This window comes from Eptatretus burgeri, chromosome 16 (assembly GCF_056783735.1).
Source record: "Eptatretus burgeri isolate ZD-2024b chromosome 16, Ebu_testis_v1, whole genome shotgun sequence".
Taxonomy (NCBI): Eukaryota; Metazoa; Chordata; class Myxini; order Myxiniformes; family Myxinidae; genus Eptatretus; species Eptatretus burgeri.
Window position 1 is genome coordinate 39,683,304 of NC_140976.1, and position 24,721 is coordinate 39,708,024.

The 24,721-nt window shown below is 45.2% G+C and overlaps 1 protein-coding gene across 1 annotated transcript; it reads left to right on the forward strand.

Moving 5' to 3' along the window:
* The first annotated feature begins 49 nt into the window (after positions 1-49).
* LOC147010897 (protein NipSnap homolog 1-like) lies at positions 50-24,624 on the forward strand. The gene is made up of 10 exons (XM_085860487.1): positions 50-188; positions 5,736-5,875; positions 10,112-10,157; positions 12,374-12,468; positions 17,167-17,237; positions 18,234-18,374; positions 18,487-18,518; positions 18,700-18,794; positions 18,959-19,042; positions 24,087-24,624. The coding sequence occupies exons 1-10, from the start codon at positions 145-147 to the stop codon at positions 24,149-24,151; spliced, it is 813 nt and encodes a 270-aa protein (XP_085716613.1). The 5' UTR covers positions 50-144; the 3' UTR covers positions 24,152-24,624.
* The last annotated feature ends 97 nt before the right edge of the window (positions 24,625-24,721 follow it).

The window sequence follows — 24,721 nt, forward strand, 5'->3', positions numbered from 1 at the left end:
AAATACGGGAGGTTGAATGAAAAGAAGAAGAAGAAGAAGAATAAGAAGAAGAAGAAGAAGAAGAAGAAGAAGAAGAAGAAGAAGAAGAAGAAGAAGAGTAGTAAGTTGACGGAGGTGAACGAAGTGAGTCGATGACGCGGTGTCATGTTGTGTGGGAAGGTTCTTTGGGCTCCGAGACTCGGTTACAGGTTCGTGGGAATGGTCGGTTTTTGTGTTGTTGTCCTGTGTGTGTGTTTAATACTGGATCGAGGTGTTTTTTCCTCGTCGGGTGTCTTGTGGACGAGTTTCTCTTGTAATATGCGACGAAGGTCGAGAGTGGACGAGACACGGTGGTTTCCGGTGTAAAGGACATCCCGTTTAAATGGACCGGTATTTTTACCTCGGAGATGAACGAACCTCTCAGCGATGTGTTTGTGGGAAGAATTCGTTCGAAAATTCACCGTTTTGAACGAATGTTGAGTGTGGTTGGTGGTTTCCTCATCATTGGGGGGTTGGTGGGGTGGGATAGGTGGAGTTGGGTAGGGTTGATTGGGTGGGCTTGGGGGGGGGAGTGTGCTGGTGGCTAAAAACCTTAATTTTGTGTACGTAATAAGTAGACTTTTAAAATTTCTATTATTGACACAGTTGTAAGTTGTGCTTCTTGCATAATAACGTGATTCTTCAGTGCATTACAACTTACTGGTGCGGGCCCGTAGGTCCCCTCTCTCCCCCCTTTCGCCCCCTCTCTCCCCCTTTCGCCCCCCTCTCTCGCACCTCCTCTCTCCCCCTCTCTTGAATTGTGACGCCCCCTCTCTCCCCCCCTATCAAACACGGACATTAATATTAACTAGCCGAAGCCCCATCCCAGACGGATTCCGTTCATTCAACCACCCTCACCAGCTCACCCACACTCGAGGGACATGGACTGGACAGGGCGTGCTTGCCCCTGCCTACTCATTCCCCGTCCCTGCCCCATTCCCTCCCCACCTTCAATTTGCTTACCCCCGCCCAAAGATTTAGTTGCCCTGGCCCCGCCTCTTCACTCCCCGACCCCCATCTCTTGATTCCCCGCCCCACTTGCCCCCGGGCCCCTGCCCCCCTGTCTGCCCGCTCACACTCAACCCCGCCTAATTCACCCAGCCCCCGCCCACTCACCCCCTCCCCATTTCCCCCCGTTTCCCGCTTTCAATTTGCTTACCTTGCCCCCCGCCTCTTCCCTCCCTGCCCCCGTCTCTTCATCCCCCGCCCCCGCCTCTTCACTCCTCACCCCCATCTCAACGAAAAGTGTTTATTCTGCTTCAGAGTTGAAAGTTGACTCTTGCCACTATGTGTGATGCACTCTTACAGGTACGAAGTTTCTTTCATTCCAGGTCACAGTACCGAGAAAAACGTGACGCGACCGCTAGGAGGAGCACAAAATTGGTCCTTCAGTGTTAATATATAGAAGATACAATGTTTCTTGTTACATTTTTTGTGTCAAATTCACATTCTGAGGTAGTTAGCATGTGCAGAAGAGGGTTTTACATTGCAGACGCTATTTTCGAGGAGTGGAATTGCACCTCTCAGCGGTAACGGTGTGTCGACGGCAGACATAATGACATCAGCGAATGACCGATGATGTCATAACGTCCTGATGCCTCTCAGTGGTGACGTCACACGTCGCATTGTAAAACGAAAAGTGTTTATTCTGCTTCAGATTTTAAAGTTGACGATTGCCACTATGTGCGATGCACTCTTACAGATACGAAGTTTCTTTCAGTCCAGGTCACAGTCCCGAGAAAAACGTGACGCGACCGCGAGGAGGAGCACAAAATTGGCCCTTCAGTATTAATATGTAGATATTAAGACACACAGACATTAATATCAAACCTCAAAAAGGCACATCCGCCGGTCCCCAGCAATATTCCTGGCACGTTTCAATCAGATCGAACCGTCAATTATGCAAAAAAAAACCAAAAAAAAAACATGAATTGTGATGTCATAGCACCGTGTCTTGTCATTGGTCGGCAGATAAATGGCCGTAACTTGGGAACCGCTCGTCCGATTGATATTAAACCTCGAAAAGGCACATCTGCGGGTCCCCGGCAATATTCCTGGCAAGTTTCGATCCGATCGGATCGGCGGTCATCGAGAAACTGCGGTTGCATACAGAGAGACAGACAGACACGCATTGCTGGAATTATAGATAGATTTGCAAAGTTATTTTGTCGGCTGTTTGGGACCTTGGTACAGTTGATCATTTGACCATCGATACTTGCGGTGATTTTTGCTTCAATCATCCCTGAAGAGATTTCTGATTCCATGACATCCTGTTTCACCCTGTTGCTTTGGAAGGATCGTCAAAATAACCCACCTGTCTGTTTCCATTGTTACCACTGGAAGAGGCTCGGTCTCTTGCACTTCTCGGCCTCACCTTTAGCCGTAACTTCTTCTCGGACCGACTGCAAAGAACAGACGGCCACAGATTGGGCATCCTCCATCGATCCAGGTCTTTCCTTGGAAAATCAGAATGACTCTCATTCCATGAGGTTCATAGCTCACTGAAATACTGCTCTCCAGCATCACGTCCGCCCATCTCTCCAGGATTCTGTGGGATCTAAAGCTCTCAACACTATGGGAATCTCGTGCGATGAAGCTGAAGCACAAGATCGATTGCTTTCACATCGCAAGGATGTCTGTCGGTGATGCATCTTATTTATTGACTTACTTTTACTAACCCTAACCCGAACACCCCATTCTCAAATGTTGCCCTCTCAATCCTCCGACCCTCTCAGGCAAATCCAGGATGCAAACGTTCTTCCAGTCACCACCTTCTGGTTAAACTTCCAAAAATGCAGGCTGATTTCACACCTCAACTCTTTTATTCCTTGCTCGTTTCTCCCATCTATGGAACCACCTTCCAGAGGCTGTTCTTTCCCACCCTTCCTTCCAGTACTTCAAGCAGGCACTATTTTGACCCACTATCTTTTGTTATCCTCATGAACCCAGCCCCTATCCTTGTTTGTTTCAGTCTCCTGCTCTGCTCTCCTCTCCTCTGTCATTTTTCCTGTTCATTCATTCCCTTGCTGGTTGTAACTAATCGTTGCCCCATGATCACATTGTCGGTTCAAACTTGTCCTTCCATGGGCCTAGGTCCTGTCAAGATAAAATTTGAAAAAGTAAATGTGATTTCATGAATGCTCATCAATTGTTCTTCACTCGCAAGCGGTTGGTTTTGGTGTGGTGTGCCATTGGTAGCATTTATCATCGGTTTGAATGTGGTGGAGCCATTTATCATTTGTAGATCAGGATGTGACTGAGGTTTTTGTTTGTTTGTTTTTGGTCGGAGCTCCATGCTTTCCATCATTTGTACCTTAATTTATTTTACTTTTAAAAATCCTTTATTACCTCTGCCACCGAAGGTGGACAGAAGTTATGTTTTCACCACAAAAACTCAAAAAGTTGGGGACGGATTTGTATGAAATTTGCTGGACAGGTTGGGTGTGTGACAATGACTAATTGATTAAATTTTGGTGAAGATCCAAAGCCCAATCCGAATCCGCAAATTTTTATTTTTTAAAAAAAAGTTATTCTTCACCTTTGAGTGATCGTGCTAAAACCGATATATAGCATGATATTTCAAAAAGTTTTTGACAGATTGGGACAAAACTTGGTGGACAGGTTTGGTGTGTCACAAGGATGAATTGATTTGATTTGGGTAAAGATCCAGATTTTAGAATTGTTATATTTTAAAAGCGATTCTTCTCCATTGAGAGATGGCGTCAGAAACTATATACTGTGTGTGTATATATAATGATATTGTTGTGGTTGACGAAATTCGCAAACCACCATTCAGGTCCCGTAGGTGAGATATCTCTGTAAGTATATGTGTAGTTAGCCCAAACCCGTTGTTTAGAGGGAATAAATGTTATTCATTCGGGCTGCGACCCTTTTAGATAGCCGCTTTTCTTTTACTATCTTTATTTTGGACCAGCCGCCATTACTACCACCACAACCACCACCAACCACGTCTCAACAGCCATCACACAACAACCACCAACCGCAACGCCGCTTCACAACAACAACAACGCCAACAGCCACGACCTTTACCGTCACATCTCGCTCTCGCAACCATCGCATCACCGCCATTCCCGCGCCGCTTGTGGGCACCGATCCTGGACTTGTACAGGGCGCGCACCGAGCAGCGGGTGCAAAAACACCAGCCTTTTCCGAGAAATCGGATCAAGAATGATTCACGCCCACTTCTGTTCCGTCCTATCAGCGAGCGTGGGGCGATTTGGCCCCGCCTCCAGGCGCGTCGGAGTATAATCGCGATATGCAGATTCACGCCCACTTTTCCTCTGTCCAATGGGGAGCGTGGCTCCGCCCCCGAGCCGTTCCTGATCCAAAAATCTGCATATGATTTCTCCTGTCGCACTATAAAGCGCCGAGCGCGGAGCGAATCAGGGCAGTTGGAAGGAGTTAAAAAGAGTGGGAGAGTTGGAGAGTTGTGGCGGCAGCGAATCCAGTTCAGTTAAAAAGAGTTGAAAAAGAGTTGAGAAGAGTAAAGAGTTGAAAAGAAGAGAAGAGTTGGAGAGTTGTGGCGGCGGCGAAATCAGTCGAGAGAGTGTCTGTCGGGGTCCGGAGAGTCTGGAGAAGCCAAGAAGCTTTGTGGAGGTCTGCGCTCGTGTCAGAGTCGGGGAGTGGGGAGGCCGGGAACGCGGTGGAGTCGCTCGTCGCGGGACCCAAGCCAGCCAGATATCCTCTTTCCCCCGAGCATCAACAACCCCCCCCCCTGTTTCCCCCCGCGCTGAGATAGTGTGAGAAGGGGGCCCCGTTCCCACCCCATTCCAGGCAGTGCCAGCGAGGCCCGCGGAGTCGGGGCGCCGCCGCCATTTTGCGGCTCATCACCAGACGGGTAGGCTCGACGCGGTCTCGGCCCCAGGCCCGTCTGTCCCCTTGTCGTGAGGGTGGCCCCTTTTTCTTTTGCTTTGGAGTATATGTGTTGTCGGCGCCGTCTGTGAAGTAAAACTGTATGTGTTGCCGTGTGCTCGGTAGTCGGTAGTAGATCTGCATTGTGTTTCTTTTGTTGCATTTGCTTTTGGTGCATAATTGTTGTGTTTCTTCTTCTGTTACATTTGCTTTTGGTGCATAATTGTGGTAATTGTATATGTGTGCTTTCCGTTTGCCGCGGAATAAATGTGCTTTATGTTGAACTGTTTCTCCCGTTTCGTTTCGTCTTTTCTTTAATTGAATCTCCATCTTGCTTCACGTAAAGGGTTGGTCGTGGGCTAAATACGCCCGATAATTAATCGGAACCGTCGAGGTTGACGATAACACCGCTCGGTTATCCCGATAGTACGGAACGGGTCGCTTAAAGTGGCCCGTGTCCGAAGTCGACCTGCGGCGAGGTGCGATCGCCCGGTCTACCCTCCGTGTGGGTACTTAGGTAGGTCGAATTTGGCGAACAACCCTATCCCACGCGGGGGGCCGATTGGCACGATCGTGGTGAGGCCGAAAGGCCCACCCGTGACTAGTTCCCGGCGTTAGTCCGAGAGGGTCACGACGGGATTGTCCGTCCGGTGGGCGACGTGCCGCGATTCGAGTTACGTGGCCGCTCGCACGCCGGCGGGCGCGAATCCGCAACAATATTTTAAAAATGTATTGGGCTCGTTATGTTCTGTCAGGCATTGCGTGGCGGAGGTATGCGCTCCACAAAGCGCCCTCCGAGTTTACAACTGTGCTCAACTCGGTACAATGTGTGTTCCTGTGTGCAGGGCACTCCACGTGTCTGCTTCTCTGGCAACTGATGCGAGTTGGCTTCGCACTTTGTTGGAGCGCCGTGTGGATGCGCGAAAGGATGCGCACTCAAACCTGCTGGCGAAACGAGAGAGCAGCAGCCTTTATAAACTTCAGAGTGAGTGCAAAGTCAAAGTATTGCTGTATATTTTCCCCACATCTATGTTCAATGTTGTGTAATGAATGTGCTTTGATTACGACACATTTGTTCACCCTGGTAAGATGGCACGGGCTTCGTTGTCATGAACACACACACACACACACACACACACACACACACACACACACACACACACACACACACACACACACACACACACACACACACACACACACATTCACACACACAAACATACACACACACACACACACACGCAGACACACAAACACGCGCGTTTAAAGTCCATTTTCCCCGCTAAAGCAGGGGTTAGCCTTGCGGGCCCCATGACAATCTTCTCCACTTTACCCTGTTTTCTGCATCTCCCCTTCTTAATCCCCTTGCCCACATTTCCTCTTCCACCACATTTAGCCAAGTTTTTCTCGGTCATCCCCGTCCTCCACTTCCGACTACACTCATTTCCAACACTCCTCTCACCCAGTCACTTTCATCCTTCCTCAACACATGACCCAACCATCTCAACCTGTTTCTCTTCACAACCTCCATCACAGACTCTATTCCCATCATCTTCCGCAAGTCATCATTTGTCGTCCTCTCTCTCAACGATACTCCACACATCCACCGAACCATTCGCATTTCCACCCTTTCCAGCCTTTGTTGCTGCTCCATGTTCAGTACCCATGCCTCACTCCCATAAATCATCGTACTCCTCACACATGAAGCATACACCTTTCCCTTCAGCTTCAACGACACTCCCCTCTTTGTCAGCACACCACTCAGTTCCCGAAACTTCTTCCATGCACATCTCACTCTAGCAACCGTCGAAGAGTCTGATCCACCTTCTCCATTCAGCATGTCTCCGAGATAGCAAAATGTTTTCACCCCTTCCAGCTTCACACCATCTCCAAGATCCAACTCAACAATTCCTTCATCTGCTGCTCCCTCGATGCACACCTTACACTTGAATGTAGCTGCCACACTGGTTAATGACCCTCTCACCCCACTACATTTTCGATGAACCCATTCAGCACACTTTGTACACTGAATGGAGTTCACTCCGACACCCTTCCTGCACACAGCACACAGCCACTTCCCAGTCCTTTCCACCTCACCACATGCTTTACCACTTGCCATCACCTTCGTCTTTCCGATATTCACCTTCAAACCTTTTGCCTCCATACATTCCTTCCACTTGTTCATCTTCTCCTTCAGTCCATCCATACTCTCTGCAATCAACACCAGATCATCTGCATACAGCAGCTCCCACGGTAAACCCTCCTTTACCCTCCGAGCCAGCACCTCCATCACAACTACAAATAGAAGTGGACTTGGTACCGACCCCTGGTGCACTCCTACCCTCACCTCAAACTCACCACTGTTCCCATCCTTCGTCCATACAGCTGTGCGTGCTCTCTCGTACATGGCCATCACTACTCTGATCAACCATTCCTCCACTCCTAACTTCCTCAATGCCCATGTCATAACTTCACGTGGAACCCTATCAAATGCTTTCTCCAGATCAACAAACCCAAAAAACAACTTCTTCCTCTTCTCCATGTACTTCTCCTGCAACTGCCTTACAATAAAAATTGCATCTGTCGTTCCTCTTCCTGGCATAAATCCAAACTGCATTTCATCAATCTTTCCCTTCTTCCTTATCCTCTTCTCCAACACCCTTTCCAATACCTTTATTCCATGCTCCAATAACTTTATTGCTCTATAGGAGCCACAGTCCAGAGGGTCACCTTTCCCCTTGTACAGAGGGACGAGGGTCCTCAGTTCCCAATCCACTGGAATGCGGCCTTCTTTCACCACCAGATTACAGATCTCTGTCATTCTCTTCACACCCCAACTTCCCGCTGCCTTCAACATATCTCCCACAACTCCCGTCGGCCCTCCTGCTTTTCTACTCTTCATTGCTCTTATAGCTTCCTCAACTTCCTTCTCAGTTATCTTCTCTGCTGGTCCTAAAACTGGGTTACTCTCGATGTTTCTATCCCATTCATTTTCTACATTCAACAGCCTTTCCATATATCTCTTCCATCTTCCTTTAATTCCATCTGAGTCCATAACAATTTGTCCCACTTCATCCTTCAAGCAACTCACCCCCATCACATCAAATCTCTCTCTCGCTATCTGCTTTGCAATCCTGAATACCGCTCTCTTACCCTCCTCCGAATCCAAGCGTTCTCCGAACATTTTCCTATGGGCCTCCTGCACCTTTGCAACCTCTTTCTTTGCAGCCTTCTTGGCTTCCTTATACCTTTCATGTGCTGCCTCTTCTTCCACCGTATCCTTTTTCCATTCCTTGAACTTCTTCCTCTTCTCTTCAATCGTCTTTCCAACTTCATCACCCCACCACCATGTTTCCGAGTGCCTCGGTGGTCCTTTTGTCCATCCACATACCTCACCAACGGCTCCCAATAGACTATCTTTCATTGACATCCAACCAATTTCAAGCTCAACCACATCATCTTCAACCATACTCAGCCTCTCTCTTAATGCTTCCTTCACTGTCACCTCTTTCAACCTCCACACCTTCATCCTCGGTTGGTACTTCACCCGCCGAATTCTCCGCGCACCTTTCACCCTTATATCGCAGACAACCAGGTGGTGCTGCGAAACAGTCTCCTCCCCTGGGATCACCTTTGTGTCCCGGAGGTTTCCCCTATCTCGCTGACGCACCATCAGGTAGTCAATGGTTGTCATCAACCCACCTGACGTGTATGTAATAAGCTTATTATCCGCTTTCTGGAATTGAGTATTACAGAGCAACAAATCAGCTCCATCAGCAAACTCCAAGATCCTTTCACCTTCTCCATTTCTTACACCATATCCATAACCCCCATGGACTCCCTCAAAACCGTCTGGACTCCTTCCCACATGTCCATTCAAGTCTCCTCCAACCACAACAACTTCCTCATCTTTCACATTTTCCATCAACTTCTCCATCCCACACCAGAACATGTTCTTCTCTTCATCGCTTCGACCGACCTGCGGGGCATATCCCGAGATGACGTTCACCAAGAGATTTCCGATCACAATTCTCACCATCATCAACCTTTCACTCGCTCTAGTCACACTCACTACACTCACTACACTGTCTACAAACTCCTCAGAAAACATTACACCAACACCATGCACGCCTTCCGGGCACCCTTGCCACATAAACTTGTACTTCTGCCCCTGCCTTCCCTTCACCATTCTCACACCACTTCCCTTCCACCGTGTCTCCTGCACACAACATATGTCCACTCTTCTTCTGACCAATGTTTCAACCACTTCTCCAGATCTCCCTGTCATTGTCCCTACATTCCATGTACCAAACCTCAGAAACCGATCTCCACATGGGGCATCAGACGATTGGTCATCATAAATGGAAAAATTTCCTCCCTTGCTTCGATCGGGTTCCCCACCTTGAGTTTTAACGAGAGGGGGTGAGGACCCCCACGGGGTACTTTGGGCTGTACCCTGCCCATAAACTGTACTCATCATGGTTTCCTTTTGAGGCGATGTTTTTATGGCCGGATGCCCTTCCTGACGCCAACCCTTTTAGTCGCCTCTTACGACACGCAGGGATATGGTGTACCTATTCTGACCGGGGTACACACCGGGGTTCGTTGTCATGAACGTTTGTAAATAATTATTTTTTTTATTTCAAACTTTTATTTGCATTTGAAGATTTCTGTACATTCTTGGGTGGGCAAGGTAATCTTGCATCTGGTGTACTCACTTTGGAACTTTTCATGGTCTGGGTTCCAACCCTGACAGGGCTCAGATCTGACCGCAAACTGTCACCTGTCACACAGACACTTTGCATCTTAAGTGTGTGCCTTCCATCCAAATGTGAAGCTGGCTGGCTGTCTTGTTTGTTAGCAGTTGCTTTTGTAATTTACAGTCACCACAATGTCTTTCAAAAAAAGAGTAGGGCACCGTGGCCATATTCTAATTACATGAGTGTATTGTTAACCATGTGACATTTGTGGCTTGTTGTGGATACCTTGATAACCCCCATTGGGTTTTTGGAAGGTGTGCAGTACATTCTTACCAAGCCACTTTCCAACGATGGCATCATCTTACTATATGGTGATAAAACTTGAACTTTTCAAAACTCGAAGCACATTGACCTTGATGGCATAATGTAAACTGAATGTCATATTTTAAATATTGATTTTGTCACTTTATAAACTGACAAAAGTCCTAAAATGGTTTTGACTTTATCATCCCTCCTTGCAGTTCATAATGTGAAACCAGAATGCTTGGATGATTACAATCTGGTCACGTGAGTGTTTAATCTGAATCTTATTCTTCTTCTGTTTTTTTTCTTCTTCTTCCATTTATTGTTCTTTTCTCTAGTCTTGTGCTGGATACAGGGTTAGTCAGCTGTTCAAGTTTCTGGCATGCTGTGCTTCTATGCTGGTAATTTGTAAGATTCTGTTTTATTTGCAGATGCTTTAAAAAAAAAAAAAATTTTATTTGCAGCTCCTCCAGCCGATCGCCTTACCCAATCGGTCCTTTCACAGATGTGCTAAATTGTAAAAACTATTGTGACCACCCAAATTCACCTTGAGACCAAGTGTGTTTCATCGTATTGGTTATATGGGGGACGGGAATACAAAAAGTAACCAGGCGCGACAAATCCCGCCCATTTAAGGCATAAAGTTATTTTGGGGATCATATTTAAATTTGATACATCCTTCACCTGAATGTTGATTATAAGGAATATTTTAGTCTTGGTTTGAAGTCAATTAAACCATTTTTGACGAAGTTATGACCGTAAAATGATATTTTGACCTTTCAAGGCCACGTAAGGTCATGGTGTCAAATGAAAGCCAATAAAGGAATTGATATATGTCTTCCATAGTAAACACGCATATTCCTAACCTTTTAAAATTTATAATGGAAAATTTGTAATTTTGACCGATGGCCATGACCCCCAAAACTTCGGACCCTACCGATCTTCACAAATATGCATTTTTCACTATAGGAATTAGTAGGATTATAAGTGACAAATAGAATAAGGTTCACTATAAGCTTAGTTTGAAGTAAATCAGATTACTTTTGATGAAGTTATGAGCGAAAAACGATTTTGATCTTTTCGTGACCTTGACCTTTGATCCAATTGGACCCAAAAGTTAATGGGGTCATCCAAGGTTCATTGCCCACCTGTGGATTAAATTTGATGGTGTTTGCTAAAGCCGTTTTGCCGTAAAGTTGCTAACAGACAGACAGACAAACAAACCGGACGATTACGATATCCCGCTCCCTCCCTCTGGAGGGTGGGATAATAACAATGATGATGCAACCAACCCCATAACCACTCCCGATAATGTGCCCATGAACGATCGGGAGATTCCTTAATTATCTATCTTGAAGGCCTTCAACTATTCCATGAAAGATAGACCAGAGAGGTGGATGAGACAAATACCTGAGCTGTGTCGGCATGACACCAGGAACCTATGCAGGGTGGCAGCCCAGGTGCGTCTTTGCATCTGTCCGGGGCTTGAGAAGAAGCGTGGCTGGCTGGATGGGGGCATGGCTGTAGCATGGCATCTCCACAGCCTTTCACAGGGTGGTTCCCGGGCATTTCTCTTCCCCCGGCTGCTCATGTATTTATAGATTCTCGCCCCCACCTTATGCCGTGACGTACCACACTCCTCCCCCTCACCATTTCCCCGAAGCCCAGACTGGAGGTTGGGCGAACCTTTCCCTGACCTGCACCCAGATGGTCCTGATGCTGTGGGACTGGTAAAGATGGTGGGTAGCTTTTCCCTCCTAAATTGCAGGCTGGTGGCCTACCCAGACACTTTAAAAACACAAAATGGACAGATTACAGAGGGTAGAGCATTAAATAAGTTTTTAAAGGGAAGATGGTTTTTCGACGCACATTGTGGTGGTTGAACAACATCTGTCTATAGACATTGCGACGCGTATTTAATATCTTGATTAAATTACTCGCGCTAATTCAATGACATTTGCTACGGGAGATGACCAAACTATGCTAAGCAATGTTACTCCCTCAGTTATTTCCACAACACTGTGGTTGTGAAATGCAACATGCTGTCTTTATTTATTAATTATTAAACCGGTCGGCGAAGTGATGGGTAGGCAAGGCTAGTCTTCTATGTTTAGGTGGAAGAAGAGGAGTCATTTGAAAGTGCCGTGACTGATGAGACAATGTGTGATAGCGATTGCTCCACTGAATTTGTGAATGTGGTATGCAAATGCAATAAATGGCTTCATTGCGTGGATGAGGAGGAGGAGGAGGAGGGGGAGACTAAAGATGAACTCTGACTTAAGTTCATGAAAAGATGCAAAAATTAAAAACTACCGCATGTGCAGGATATTCCCTCCAACAAGCACCCCTCCCAGAGAGGGGGTTGAAAGATTAAACATCCAGGGTGTTTCTTGAAGGAAATGCAGTGCAGTATATATTATTGAAATAGAATCTAACATTGTTTCTATGACTGACAATGATACAATTTTTCTCTTGTTCAGGGAGGAGGCAATAGGTCATATTTGCCATTCTGGTGACTATCCATGTGAGATTGTGGGTAGCTGGAATACATGGTATGGAGAACAAGACCAGGCAGGTACATCTCCCTTTTCTGATATGGACTGTTTGAAGTGTACTCGTACTGGCTGTGTGAGTTTTTCTCTTTGACAGAGGGCTGTTGCTCTATTTTTAGCCATTAATAATGACTGCTTATTGCAGATTTGTGACGGCCAAGTCAGCAGCACGACTTTTCTTTGGTTTGTCCCGAAATGGTTGGAATGTACAATCTCATTATTCGTAGATCAATAATGTGAACGGTGAAAGTTAGCGAATATTAACGATACTTTCATTTCTACTGATTGTCAGCCTGATAATGGGTCACAATAATGTTGCGGTACTGGCAGTTCAGGTTAATCCCCCCGACCAAAATTGTGGTGATGGGCGGTTAACTCCGCCAGCCCAGATAGCCGAGCGGTTCTTCTTAGGAGGCGGACGCGTTGATCCTCGGAGATTTTTTTTTTTTTTTTTTTTTTTTGTATACCTTGGTCGAGGCTCGTATGAGAGCTAACACACAACTCACAGCAAGGAGGCATGAGACAAGAGGGGCGGGAGTGGAAGGGACAAAACATTGGGGAACAGACACAGGTGAACTGTGGAAGGGAGAGGGATGGGGATGGGACGGGGAACATGGCGAGGGGAAGATGGACATTAAAGGGACTTTCAGGAAGGAAAGCAGGAGAATTGAAGGAAGTGGGCTTGGGTGGATTATCGGGGGTAGAAAAGATCAAGGATTTGGATGGGGGTAGATAAGAGGTGGTGGTGAACAGCTGTTTTGAAAGCCTGAAGGGAAGAATGGGAAAGAATAGAGTGAGGAAGTTTAATCCAAAGTCTGGAATAAAGAGGAATGAAAGAGTGAAGATGAGCAGTGATTCGTGATTTTGGTAGTTTTACCAGAAGGGGGTTGTTGGCGGACCTTGAGCGCCCTGTGGAAATGTGGTTGGGACAAATCGCAGAGAGAGCAGGGGGGCAAGGCTGGAGAGGAGTCGGTAGAAGACAGAAAGACCACCGACCAACCTGCGGTGATTGAGTGAGAGGCCCAAAGACTCAGCTTCATTGCGGGAGATGCCAATGATCTTAAAAGCCCTGGTTTCGACAGCGTGAAGTCGAGAAAGGTGGGAGGCAGGAGCACCAGCCCAGAGGGGAGAGCAGTACTCCATCAGGCTACGGACAAAAGCTTTGTAAGTGGTCAGGAGCTCAAGAGGGCCGAGGAAGGACTTTGCACGACGGAGGATTCCCAGTCGGCGACTGGCTTTTGAGGCAAGGTTGGAAATGTGACTTTCCCAGGAAAGGTCATGGCAGATAGTGAGACCCAGAAGCTTGAAAGAAAAGACTTCTTCCAGAGGATTGTTGAGAAAGTGGATGGGGGGTTTTGTAAACGGTCCTTTCGAAGAGACATAGTGAGAGTGTGAGATTTGTCTGGATTGAAAGACATGTTCCACGTGTTGGACCAGTTTGTGATTTTATCCAGATCTGCAGTGAGCGAAGAAGCTGCTGCTTGCCGGTCTGAGGGATGACAGATGGTACGGCAGAGGGTTGAGTCATCGGCAAAGAGAAATAGAGGATTTTCCAGAGAGTCCGAGAGATCATTGATGAAAACCAGAAAAAGAACAGGGCCCAGAACGCTACCTTGAGGAACTCCAGCCTGCACAGGAAGAGGGGATGAAAGAACTCCATTTAGGGCCACACGTTGACTGCGACAGGAGAGGAAGTCTGCGAGCCATGAGTGGAGATGGCCTTGAATACCATGGGCAGAGAGTTTGGTGAGTAGGGCAGGGTGCCAGACTGTCAAAAGCACGTGATATGTCCAGGGATACGGCTCGGATTTCCTGTCTGGCATTGAGGACCTCCATCCATTGATGGGAGAGCAGTAGCAGCATATCTAGGGTAGAGTGACCTGGTCTGAAACCAAATTGATGATTGGAAATCAAGCCATTGGAGAAGAGGAAGGATTTCATGTCTGAAGCGATGATGGATTCCATAACCTTGCTGATGATTGGGAGAAGGCTGATTGGTCTATAGTTACAGGGATCTGTTTTTGCACCTTATTTATGCAGGGCAGTGATGTTAGCAGATTTCCAAGCAGATGGCAGATGACCTTGGGAAAATGAGAGGGTGAATAGAACAGAGAGAGGGTGAGCAAGAGCAGAAGAGCAGGCTTTGAGGACACGTGGGCTGATGCCGTCTGGACCGTCTGGACAGATTATAACGCATGCGGGAGGTGCAGGGCGTGGCACTGGCGGAGTGACTGGAGGCACAGGTGGATGCACAGGGGGGTTGATACTCGAACCCTACGACAAATACACGGACACAGAAACTTAAAATAACCGTGGAATTTAATGACAACAGAAATATTTACAAGGGTAATTTAAAAGGTAATGATAACGTGAAGTAAATATATCCGAAAGTCGAGGCGCCTCTACACACAGACTTAAATACAGACAAGGGGGAAACGGTGTTAAAAAAAAATCCTTCCTTTATTTTGGCACCGAGCTTGGTCCAGAGATGGTCTTTGTGGAACTTGGAATCGAGGCGCTTCATCCTGCACGTGTGTAGACGCACCCAACAATGGCGCCACGCCGTGCTCTCGCAGCGGGAAAACATACGTCGGGCAATTCGTGAACGGTATTCAACACCAGGGCTCGGAGACCCCGTGCAACTTCTTCGTGCATCGATCGTCCTCACCGACATACACCAGGCTTCAGGATCTGTCTCTCATGACCCAACCAAGAGTCGATGACCAGCGTCTTGCTTCACCACACGAGCCAAATCGGCTCAGCACAAATACGAGAATTGTGCCGTCTTGTTCGTGCGTCGAAGGAAAGCCAGCCATAAAGCCCTGTTCTTACAGGCCATCTCCTAGCTATGTTCTCTCTCGACCGCACGTGTTCCTCACTCCGCACTTGTGTGTTCCTCCTGATTTCTCTCTGATATCACACCAAACAACCCTTCCAGCTCTGGGGTGTGGCTTTCTCGCACAAAACCCGAGAAGGCGGAGCCTCTCTGTCTGTTCGGCATGCCTGGCTCGCTTGTTATCGTTGTGGTTATTATAAAAACGCACTTCTTTCATGGTTTGTAATACAAAAACATAGGGAAAAGTTACAGGAGTATTACAGACTGGGGGGGGGGCACTTATCCTTAATCCCTATATAATTAACACCACACCCCTCCCCCCCCCCTGTGTGGTGACACGTAAAACTTAAGCTCACAGTTTCTCTACTTGATTACATCGAGATGTCTCCTTCACGTCCACAGACCAAACAACACTATTTCATCCTAACTTTCCTATGAAATTACTCAATCTACCTCACAACCATAACAATATTGATCTCAAGAATATTGATAGCAGAACAGCAAGCCATAATTTGGTGTGAGACCCTCGAGCTGCAAGCTTCGACCGTTTGTCTTTCTGTAGCAGGTTAATTGCAGGGAAAGTCATTGTGTGAAGATTATTATTGAAATGCACTTTTGCACTAATCTTTGGTCATGTTTGTACTTCTGTCAATTAGTGTATTAAAGTTTTTTTTTTTTCCCCTCAAAATTGGTGGATTTTCATTTTTATCTCCTTTAATGCCATGTTGTGTGGATGGGAAATGTGGGAAACCCCCGGTGATATCCATGTGTTATCAAAATCGTACTGTTGGCTCCACCTCGGGGTTCGGCTTTGTAGCCATGTGCATGAGACCAGATGTCAATTTAAGGCACATGCTTCCTTCTTATCCTGTGTTAACCTGTCCCCCCTCATTTATATTGTTAAAACCTGTTCCATATCCTCCCTCCCCCCCCCCCCGCCCCCCAACCCCATCACCAATTCATATTCTGCTCTCCATCTCTACCAAGTCGCTTGGCCTGGGTCGACCGGTGTGGGATTAGCAAGGTTTTTCAGAGGTGGGGGGTTGCACATGAGCATGGACATGCCATTGCAAGCGGTGCAAGATACCTCCCCGGTGGTGAGAGTCGGGGAAGCCCATGAAGGTTGAGAGTGAAGAGATCTGAAATTGGAATTCCGTGTTGAAGACAGAAAAGATGAAGTTACGATTGTCATCGAGTGTTGGAGAGTCACTGGGGCATCAAGTCCAAAATTGTTCTTCCTCATCGATCTACATCAATATTGCACTTATTCTGTTTCTTTGTTTGTTTGTCTTTCTTTCCAATGATTTTTTTTTCTTCAATTACTCACCCCGGGACAATAAGACTCAATTATAAAGGACTTGGTCCGAGGAGAACTGGTTGTCTTTTTTTTGTGTGTAGTGGCCTTGTATGTTTGTTTGTTTATAATAATTTATCTTGCCTATTCACTATTTTACTGAAGAATTGTGAGATTACGGAATCTCCTGCGATTGTGAATTAAATTTTATATATATATATATATATATATATATATATATATATATATATATATATAATTTACTATTAACATTGTTCTTAACTAATGGAAGCAAGATTGTTAAAAAGGGGAGAAGTTGGTGGGGGGGGGGGGCAGAGAGTTGGTCATTACCTGCTTATGTGCCAGAGAGCCTTTTAATTTAGATGTGCCAAAGTTGAGCTAAAATGAAATGACATCAAATGGTGCTGACACTTTGGAAATGCTAAAAATATTCCAAGATTAAGTAATTTTTCTTATTTTAATAAAGCAACGGTCAATTTTGCTTTCTCTTTCCCCACCCCCAATATCTTAAGTGATGTTTGATGACCTTATCTGGCAAGCATGGTGACCTTATGGTGCTTGTCTGTGCAGTGCATCTATGGAGGTATGTCGGTGGGTATCCTGCGCTCATGGAGGTGTCTCAGAAGCTTTCAAAGGATAAGGTGAGATTGTTAGGCCGCATTACCCTTGCAGTAGGCAAATATTTCTGCCCGTTTGACTCCCGTGTCAGGTGACGCATGTCACCTCATCGGGTTGATAAGATGGAAATTGGTTTGGATTAATTTTGGGCCCAGCTCATATACCACACGTGTACAGGCCACAGAGTGTGATAGGTGTGTTACCTGTGTGACATGGTGCAGTATTGTAAGGTAAAACGAGGGGCTGTTTCAGTGATTGACCTTGTTATAATTTGCTGAAGGAGGCAGCTCACAGCAAAGGCTTGATTACTGTGGACATTATGGTGATTTTCACAAATACATTGGTGATGGGAATGTACAGATGGTACATTTCTTTGTCAGGGTACAAAGGTTAAAAACGTGGTTCTTTCTTTTGCTTCCTTCATATTGCAGCATCTGGCTGTGGGTAGCACAGCTGGGCCACTGATACAGTGATGCCTGTATGTTAAAGCAGGAACTTGGAATTTGTTCAGGGTGCCGACGATAGCTCGTCTTGTCTTCGCGAATGACACCGTGGGATCTTTAACATCCACCAACTAATGCTGGCAGATGGGATTCCCAGCTTAATATCCATCTGAAGGACGGCACTCACATTGATGAATCGCCCTGCTTGCAAAACATCAGGGTGACCTTTTATAGCTGGGTCGAGATATGAACAAACTTTTAACCTCTGTTCTCTCTGAGAACAAAAATCTAAACTGTAGTGACCTTGTGATCTCTATCTGAAAGCTGATTGGCTGCACCCACATTTTACATTTTAGCTTGTCATCAGAAATTAATGACTAATTTCCAGGAATAATTGTTCTTTAACTTGTAAGATGCCGTACGTCGTCCAATTTGCTTTCGCCGAGCGTGTTATTGCTTTGAATCGGGTAATGTGTGCAGGTGTTGATGAATGGCAACTTCGACTATTTATTATTTTGTGGAGCAAGGCCTGATTGCAATTTTTGATCACAATTTAATCTTTTTGGGATGTTCTAGAAATTCTGTGCATTCCGTGAAAAGCGGGGGCAGATGTTGCACTCCCGGAGGAACCAGCTGTTGCTCGAGTTCAGCTTTTGGAATGACCCACAACCTCGCACCGGCCCGAACATTTATGAACTGCGCACCTACCAGCTGAAGGTTCAAAAAAATAATCAAAATGCCAGCCCTGTACCTCCCAAAGCCTTGTTCTCTGCCACATGATTTAACTTTAGCCATTAATCCTCCTTTTCTGTTTGTGTGTTTCCACCAGCCTGGGACTATGATCGAGTGGGGTAATAACTGGTGAGTAACAGCCAAAATGTTGCTTTCTCTGTTGTGTGGGTGAAAATTCTTTCCCTGCCCTCCCCCTCCCCCATTCCAATTTTTTTTGATCCCTTCCCTTCCTTACAACCTTGTGCCTTATTTTTCATTTTGTCCCTTTCTTCAATTCCCCCCTCACTTTTCTTTGGTGTATGCTTTACAGGGCAAGAGCTATCCGTTTCCGTCAAGAGAACGATGAGGCAGTTGGTGGATTCTTCTCACAGATTGGAGAACTTTATGTTGTTCACCATCTTTGGGGTACACACCTTGGGGTTAGCTGGGTGAGGGTAATACAGGGTGTCAGGTATTGAGGCCTACCTTGTCCTGAAAGCCATGAAGGATTCCAAAGTTGATTCTCTTTATTTTATTTTATTGTGTGTGCATTTGCACGTTGGTTTATAATTTTGTTTTGTCTTTTCTAGCTTACAAGAATCTACAATCAAGAGTAGAGACGAGAGCCTCTGCCTGGCAAAAAAGTGGTTGGGAGGAATGCGTGTACTACACAGGTGTGCACACACTGTCTCGCTGTGCTCCCATAACCTCCATCCTTATGGCTTTCATTATTTGCAGCTTCATGGATAGTGAAGTCGATGCAAAGTAACAATTGTGCTTGCTGCCTTTGTTATTCATGGGCTACATTGTAATCCATTGGTAGTGAAATTGCAACCGGTTTTCTACATACAGTATCATGTACAATGGCCTGTAAATGTGTTCACCCCCTCCCAATAATGCCACATTTTGATGAATTATGAATAAACAATTTTTCCAAATGAACTTTTTTATTCATAACTGAAGAGATCAAATTAAACACTTATCGTTGAAGGAGGTTACATGTCAGGAATACCTGTTAAAAAAAAACATGGTACAAATCAAAATTCACTGGTTGTAAAAGTATTCAGCCCCTAAGGTTAGTACTTGGTGGAAGCACCTTTTGCAGCAATGACTGCTACGAGTCTTTATGAGTATGTCTCTACCAGCTTTACACAGTGAGATGGTGAAATATTTTTCCCGTTTTTCACGTGAAAATTTCTCCAGTTCTGCCAAGTTTGATGGGGATCATCATGGACTGCAATCTTCAAGTATCACCATGAATGTTCAATTGGGTTCAAGTCAGGGCTTTGATTTGGCCACTCAAGAACATTTATTTCCTTTTTATTCGGCCACTCCAGTGTGGCTTTAGCTTTGTGTTTTAGATCATTGTTCTGCTGAAATGTGAATCTACTACCCAGTTTAAGATTCATGGCTGACTGAAGCAGGTTTTCATCAAGGATTCTCCTGCTATAGTTTGCACCATCCATGATCCCTTCTATCCTGGGAAGCTTGTCAATCCCTGCTGATGAAAAGCAGTTCCATAACATGATGTTGCCACCACCATAACAGGGCCATAGAGATTGTGTTGATTGGGTGATGTGCATTGTGCAGTGTTTGCCTTGTGCCAGACTGAATGCTTTGAATTTATACCAAAAAGTTAAATTTTTGTCTCGTATGACCATAAAACGTTTCTCCACATGCCGGCAGTATCATTAAGATGCTTTTTCACAAACTTCATATGAGCTTTTAGATTCGTCTTTTTCAGTAATGGCTTCTTTCTTGCCACCAGTCCATAGAGGCCAGCTTTGTGAAGGGAACGGGATATTGTTAATTGATGAACATTGACCCCCATCTCGGATATAGAGCCTTGGACATATTTCAGTCATTGTTGGATTTGCAGTGACATCCCAAACCAGTTTCCTGCTTGCCCGGCTGCTGAGTTTGCATAGGCGACATGATCTGGGTAGAGTAAGGGTGGTATGATACAGTTTCCATCTTGTAATGATGGATTTCACCGTACTCAATGGGATAACGAGTGACTGAAATCTTCTTATAACCCTTTCCTGAACGGTGCTTCTCCACCACTTCATGTCTAACTTCTTTGGAAAGCTCCTCGGTCTTCATGTTTGTTTTGGTGATTGATCAAGAGAGTTGCAGCTTAAAATTCCTCAGATAAGTTGGGGAGCTTAATTTATAAGTTAAATCACTGATTACATACAGGTGAAACCTATTACACATATTTTGTAACCTTTCAAACAAATACTTTACTCCTGAAGTGATTTTGAGTTAATTAGGCAAAGGGTTTGAATACTTGTGCAACTGAGATTAATCTGATTTTCTCTCTTAATCTAACTTATTAACATTTTATCTGCATTTTCATTATCTTTTTTGCTTTATCACTTTGGAGTAGTTTGTGAAGAATGTGTATATGTATATGTGTATATATATGTATATGTGTATATATATATATATATATATATATATATATATATATATATATATATATATATATATATATATATATATATATATATATATATCTTCTTCTTTCGGCTGCTCCCATTAGGGGTCGCCACAGCGGATCATCCGTGTGATCCACATCGAGATTTGGCACGTTTTACGCCGGATGCCCTTCCTGACGCAACCCTGGTCGCCTCTTACGACACAGGGATATGGCACACCTATTTTAACTGGGGTATACACCGGCCCAATATACTGGTACTCATTTCGCCGACCTTGGAAGGATGACAGGCTGAGTCAACCCCCCTGGTGTATTAATTCAGTGGCCCAACGGGGCTTGAACTCAGGACCTTTTGGATCCCAGCTGCTGCCCTAACCACTGCGCCAACACCAGGCTTTTTATATATATATATATATATATATATATATATATATATATATATATATATATATATATATATATATATATATATATATCTTCTTCTTTCGGCTGCTCCCGTTAGGGGTCGCCACAGCGGATCATCCGTATGATCCGCATAGTGATTTGGCACATGTTTTACGCCGGATGCCCTTCCTGACGCAACCCTGCTCGCCTCTTACGACACAGTGATATGGTACACCTATTTTTTAACCGGGGTATACACCGGCCCAGTATTACTGGTACTCATTTAACCTCAGAAGGATGACAGGCTGAGTCAACCACCTGGTGTATTAATTCAGTGGCTCAACGGGGCTTGAACCCAGGACCTCTTGGATCCCAAGCCGCTGCCCTAACCACTGCGCCAACACCAGGCTCATATATATATATATACATACATACATACATACATACATACATACATACATACATACATACATACATACATACATACATACATACATACATACATACATACATACATACATACATACATACATATATATATATATATATATATATATATATATATATATATATATATATATATATATACATATATACATCATACATACATACAAACATATATATATATATATATATATATATATATATATATATATATATATATATATATATATATATATATATATATATATATATATATATATATATATTGTTGTGGTTACCAGATTCGCAAACCACCATTCAGGTCCCTTAGGTGAGGTATCTCGGTAAGTGCATGTGTAGTTAGGCCCAAACCCGTTGTCTAGTGGGAATACATGTCATTTATACGTGCTGCGACTCTTCAGGATAGCCGTTTTTCTTTTACTATCTTTATTTTGGACCAACCGCCATGATCACAACCACAACATCAACCACCGACCACAACCACCGCTTCACCACAACCGCCACGACCTTCACGTCACACCTCGCAACCGTAGCATCGCCACCGTTCTTGCCCCGCTGTGGGTACCGGTGTTGGATTCGTGCAGAGCGCGCGTCGAACCGCGTGTACAAAATCACGGATTTTGTGCTTCAAAAACGACACGCCCACTTTTTGCCGTCCAATCGGTGAGCGAGGGGCGATTTGGCCCCGCCTCCAGAACGATCGATATATGCAAATTTGTGGATCAAAAAGCCTTCACGCCCACTTTTTCTCGGGCCAATGGGGAGCGAGGTGAAAGGTCAAAGGGAGGGGGTCAAAGGCGAAGTTACGGGGGGATAAAAGGACGGTGTTCGTCAGAAAAAGGAGAACGAAAACGAAAAGGAGAAGAACGAGAACGAAAGGGAGAACGAGAACGAGAAGGAGTCGGAACGGAGGGGACGAGTGTGGAAGTCTGGAGCCCGAAGCCTGCAGTGGCTGGAGAAGCTGAAGAGAGTCGGACGAGGGGGTGCTCGCGTCGGTGCCAGGAGCTGCACGCCCGAGGGAGGCCGGCAGCGCGACCTGGCCGAGGTGGAGACGCACACCAGGGATAATAAAGATCCTCTATACCCCGAGCATCAGCAACCCCCTCCTGTTTCCCCCCCCGCTGAGATAGTGCGACCAACGGGCCCCCCTCCCCACCGCCTACCAGACTCCGTCCACGAGGCCCGCGGGTTGCGGGGCCATCGCCGCTCCGCGTCTCATCACCAGACGGGTAGGCCCGACCCGGTCTCGGCCTCAGGCCTGCCTCATTCTTGAGGGTATTTCTTTTCCTTGGTTTTGGGTATGTGTTGTCGGCGCCGTCTGTGAAGTAGAATTGTATAAGTGTTGCCGTGTGCTCGGTAGTCGGTATTAGCTCTGCATTGTTTTCGCTTTTATATTTGCTTTTTGTGTAAATGGAATTGTTTTCTTTTTTTTGTGTGCATTTGGTGGAATTGTATTTGTGTGCTTCCCGTGTGCCGCGAATAAATGTGCTTTATTGTTGAACTGTTTCCCGCTTCGCTTCGTCTTTTCCTCCATTGAATCCCCATCTTGCTTCACGTAAAGGGTTGGTAGTGGGCTGAATACGCCCGATAATTAATCGAACCGTCGAGGTCGACGATAACACCGCTCGGTTATTCTGATAGTACGGAGCGGGTGGCTTAAGTGGCCCGTGTCCGAAGTCGACCTGCGAGGTGCGATCGCCCGGTCTACCCTCCGCGTGGGTACTTAGGTAGTTCGAATTTGGCGAGCAACCCTATCCCACGCGGGGGGCTGATTGGCTCGATCGCGGTGAGACCGAAGGTCCACCCGTGACTGGTTCCCGGCGTTAGTCCGAGAGGGTCACGACTGGATTGTCCGTCTGGTGGGCGACGTGCCGCGATTCGAGTTACGTGGCCGTCAGCACGCCGGCGGGCGCGAACCGCAACAATATATATATATATATATATATATATATATATATATATATATATATATATATATATATATATATATATATATATATATATATATATATATATATATATATATATATATATATATATACATATAGTTTGATTTGAAAGCATCATGAAATAAGCTAAGGTGGCATCAAAATGTGAACACTGGAGGGGGATACTCTTTCAGGACACTGTATATATACAGTATATATATATATAATGTGTGTGTGTGTGTGTGTGTGCATGTATACTGTATATAGATTGCAGTTACCCAAGTTGCATTTGGCATCAGCAAGGAGGTGCTTTGAAGCACACTATCCTTGGGGATGTTAAGTCGGCCTCTTATCAAACTTTCTGTGAACTTAAAGGACCCAAGGGTTAGGCCTTTGGACCAGTTCAAATGGCATTTAAACCTTGGTAATCGATTGAATTGTCTTTGCCTGTTATATTTTTGATGTAATTATAATGATTGCAATTTCTGCCCTTTTTTTGCCCAACCTATCCTTTGTGAACAGTTCCCCTAATTCGCCGGATGGAAAGCCGCATAATGATCCCCCTGAGCATTTCTCCGCTGCAGTGAGGAACTCGGTCACCTGCTCTTCAACCACCAAACCTCTCCTTCAGACCTTTATTGAGCATTGTATTAAATGATTGCTTGGAGAAGAAATGAAGGATGACAGGAGGACTGGCAGTGGGAGAGGTCCCATTGACAAAGAGTACAAAAAAGAAAGTTTTTATTTTATTTTGTTATTTTCATTTTTTAATTATTATTCTTTTAAGGCCATTATAAAAATGGGAACATACACATTTCAAAGGACCATTCATTTGATCATTCCCAAGACAGTATTATTATTATTTTTTTTTGTATCTTAACGTTGCTTTAAATTTCCACAATCGAGCAGTCATCTCTCTGCAAGTCTGTTGGTCGACCTGTAACACTGAGGCCCTAGTTGTTTAATTTGTGACAAATATCTGTTACATTCCTCTTACCTATTTTGTTTCCACTGACATTCTTGGTAGCTAAAAAGGCAATAAACGATCTTTCAAATGCCACTGAGCTTTCCATATGATGCTTTGACCACAGGTTGAAATCCTGACAGGTAAATTGCAAGATATTCCTTAGCTCGCAGGAAAAAAAAATATTGAGCTG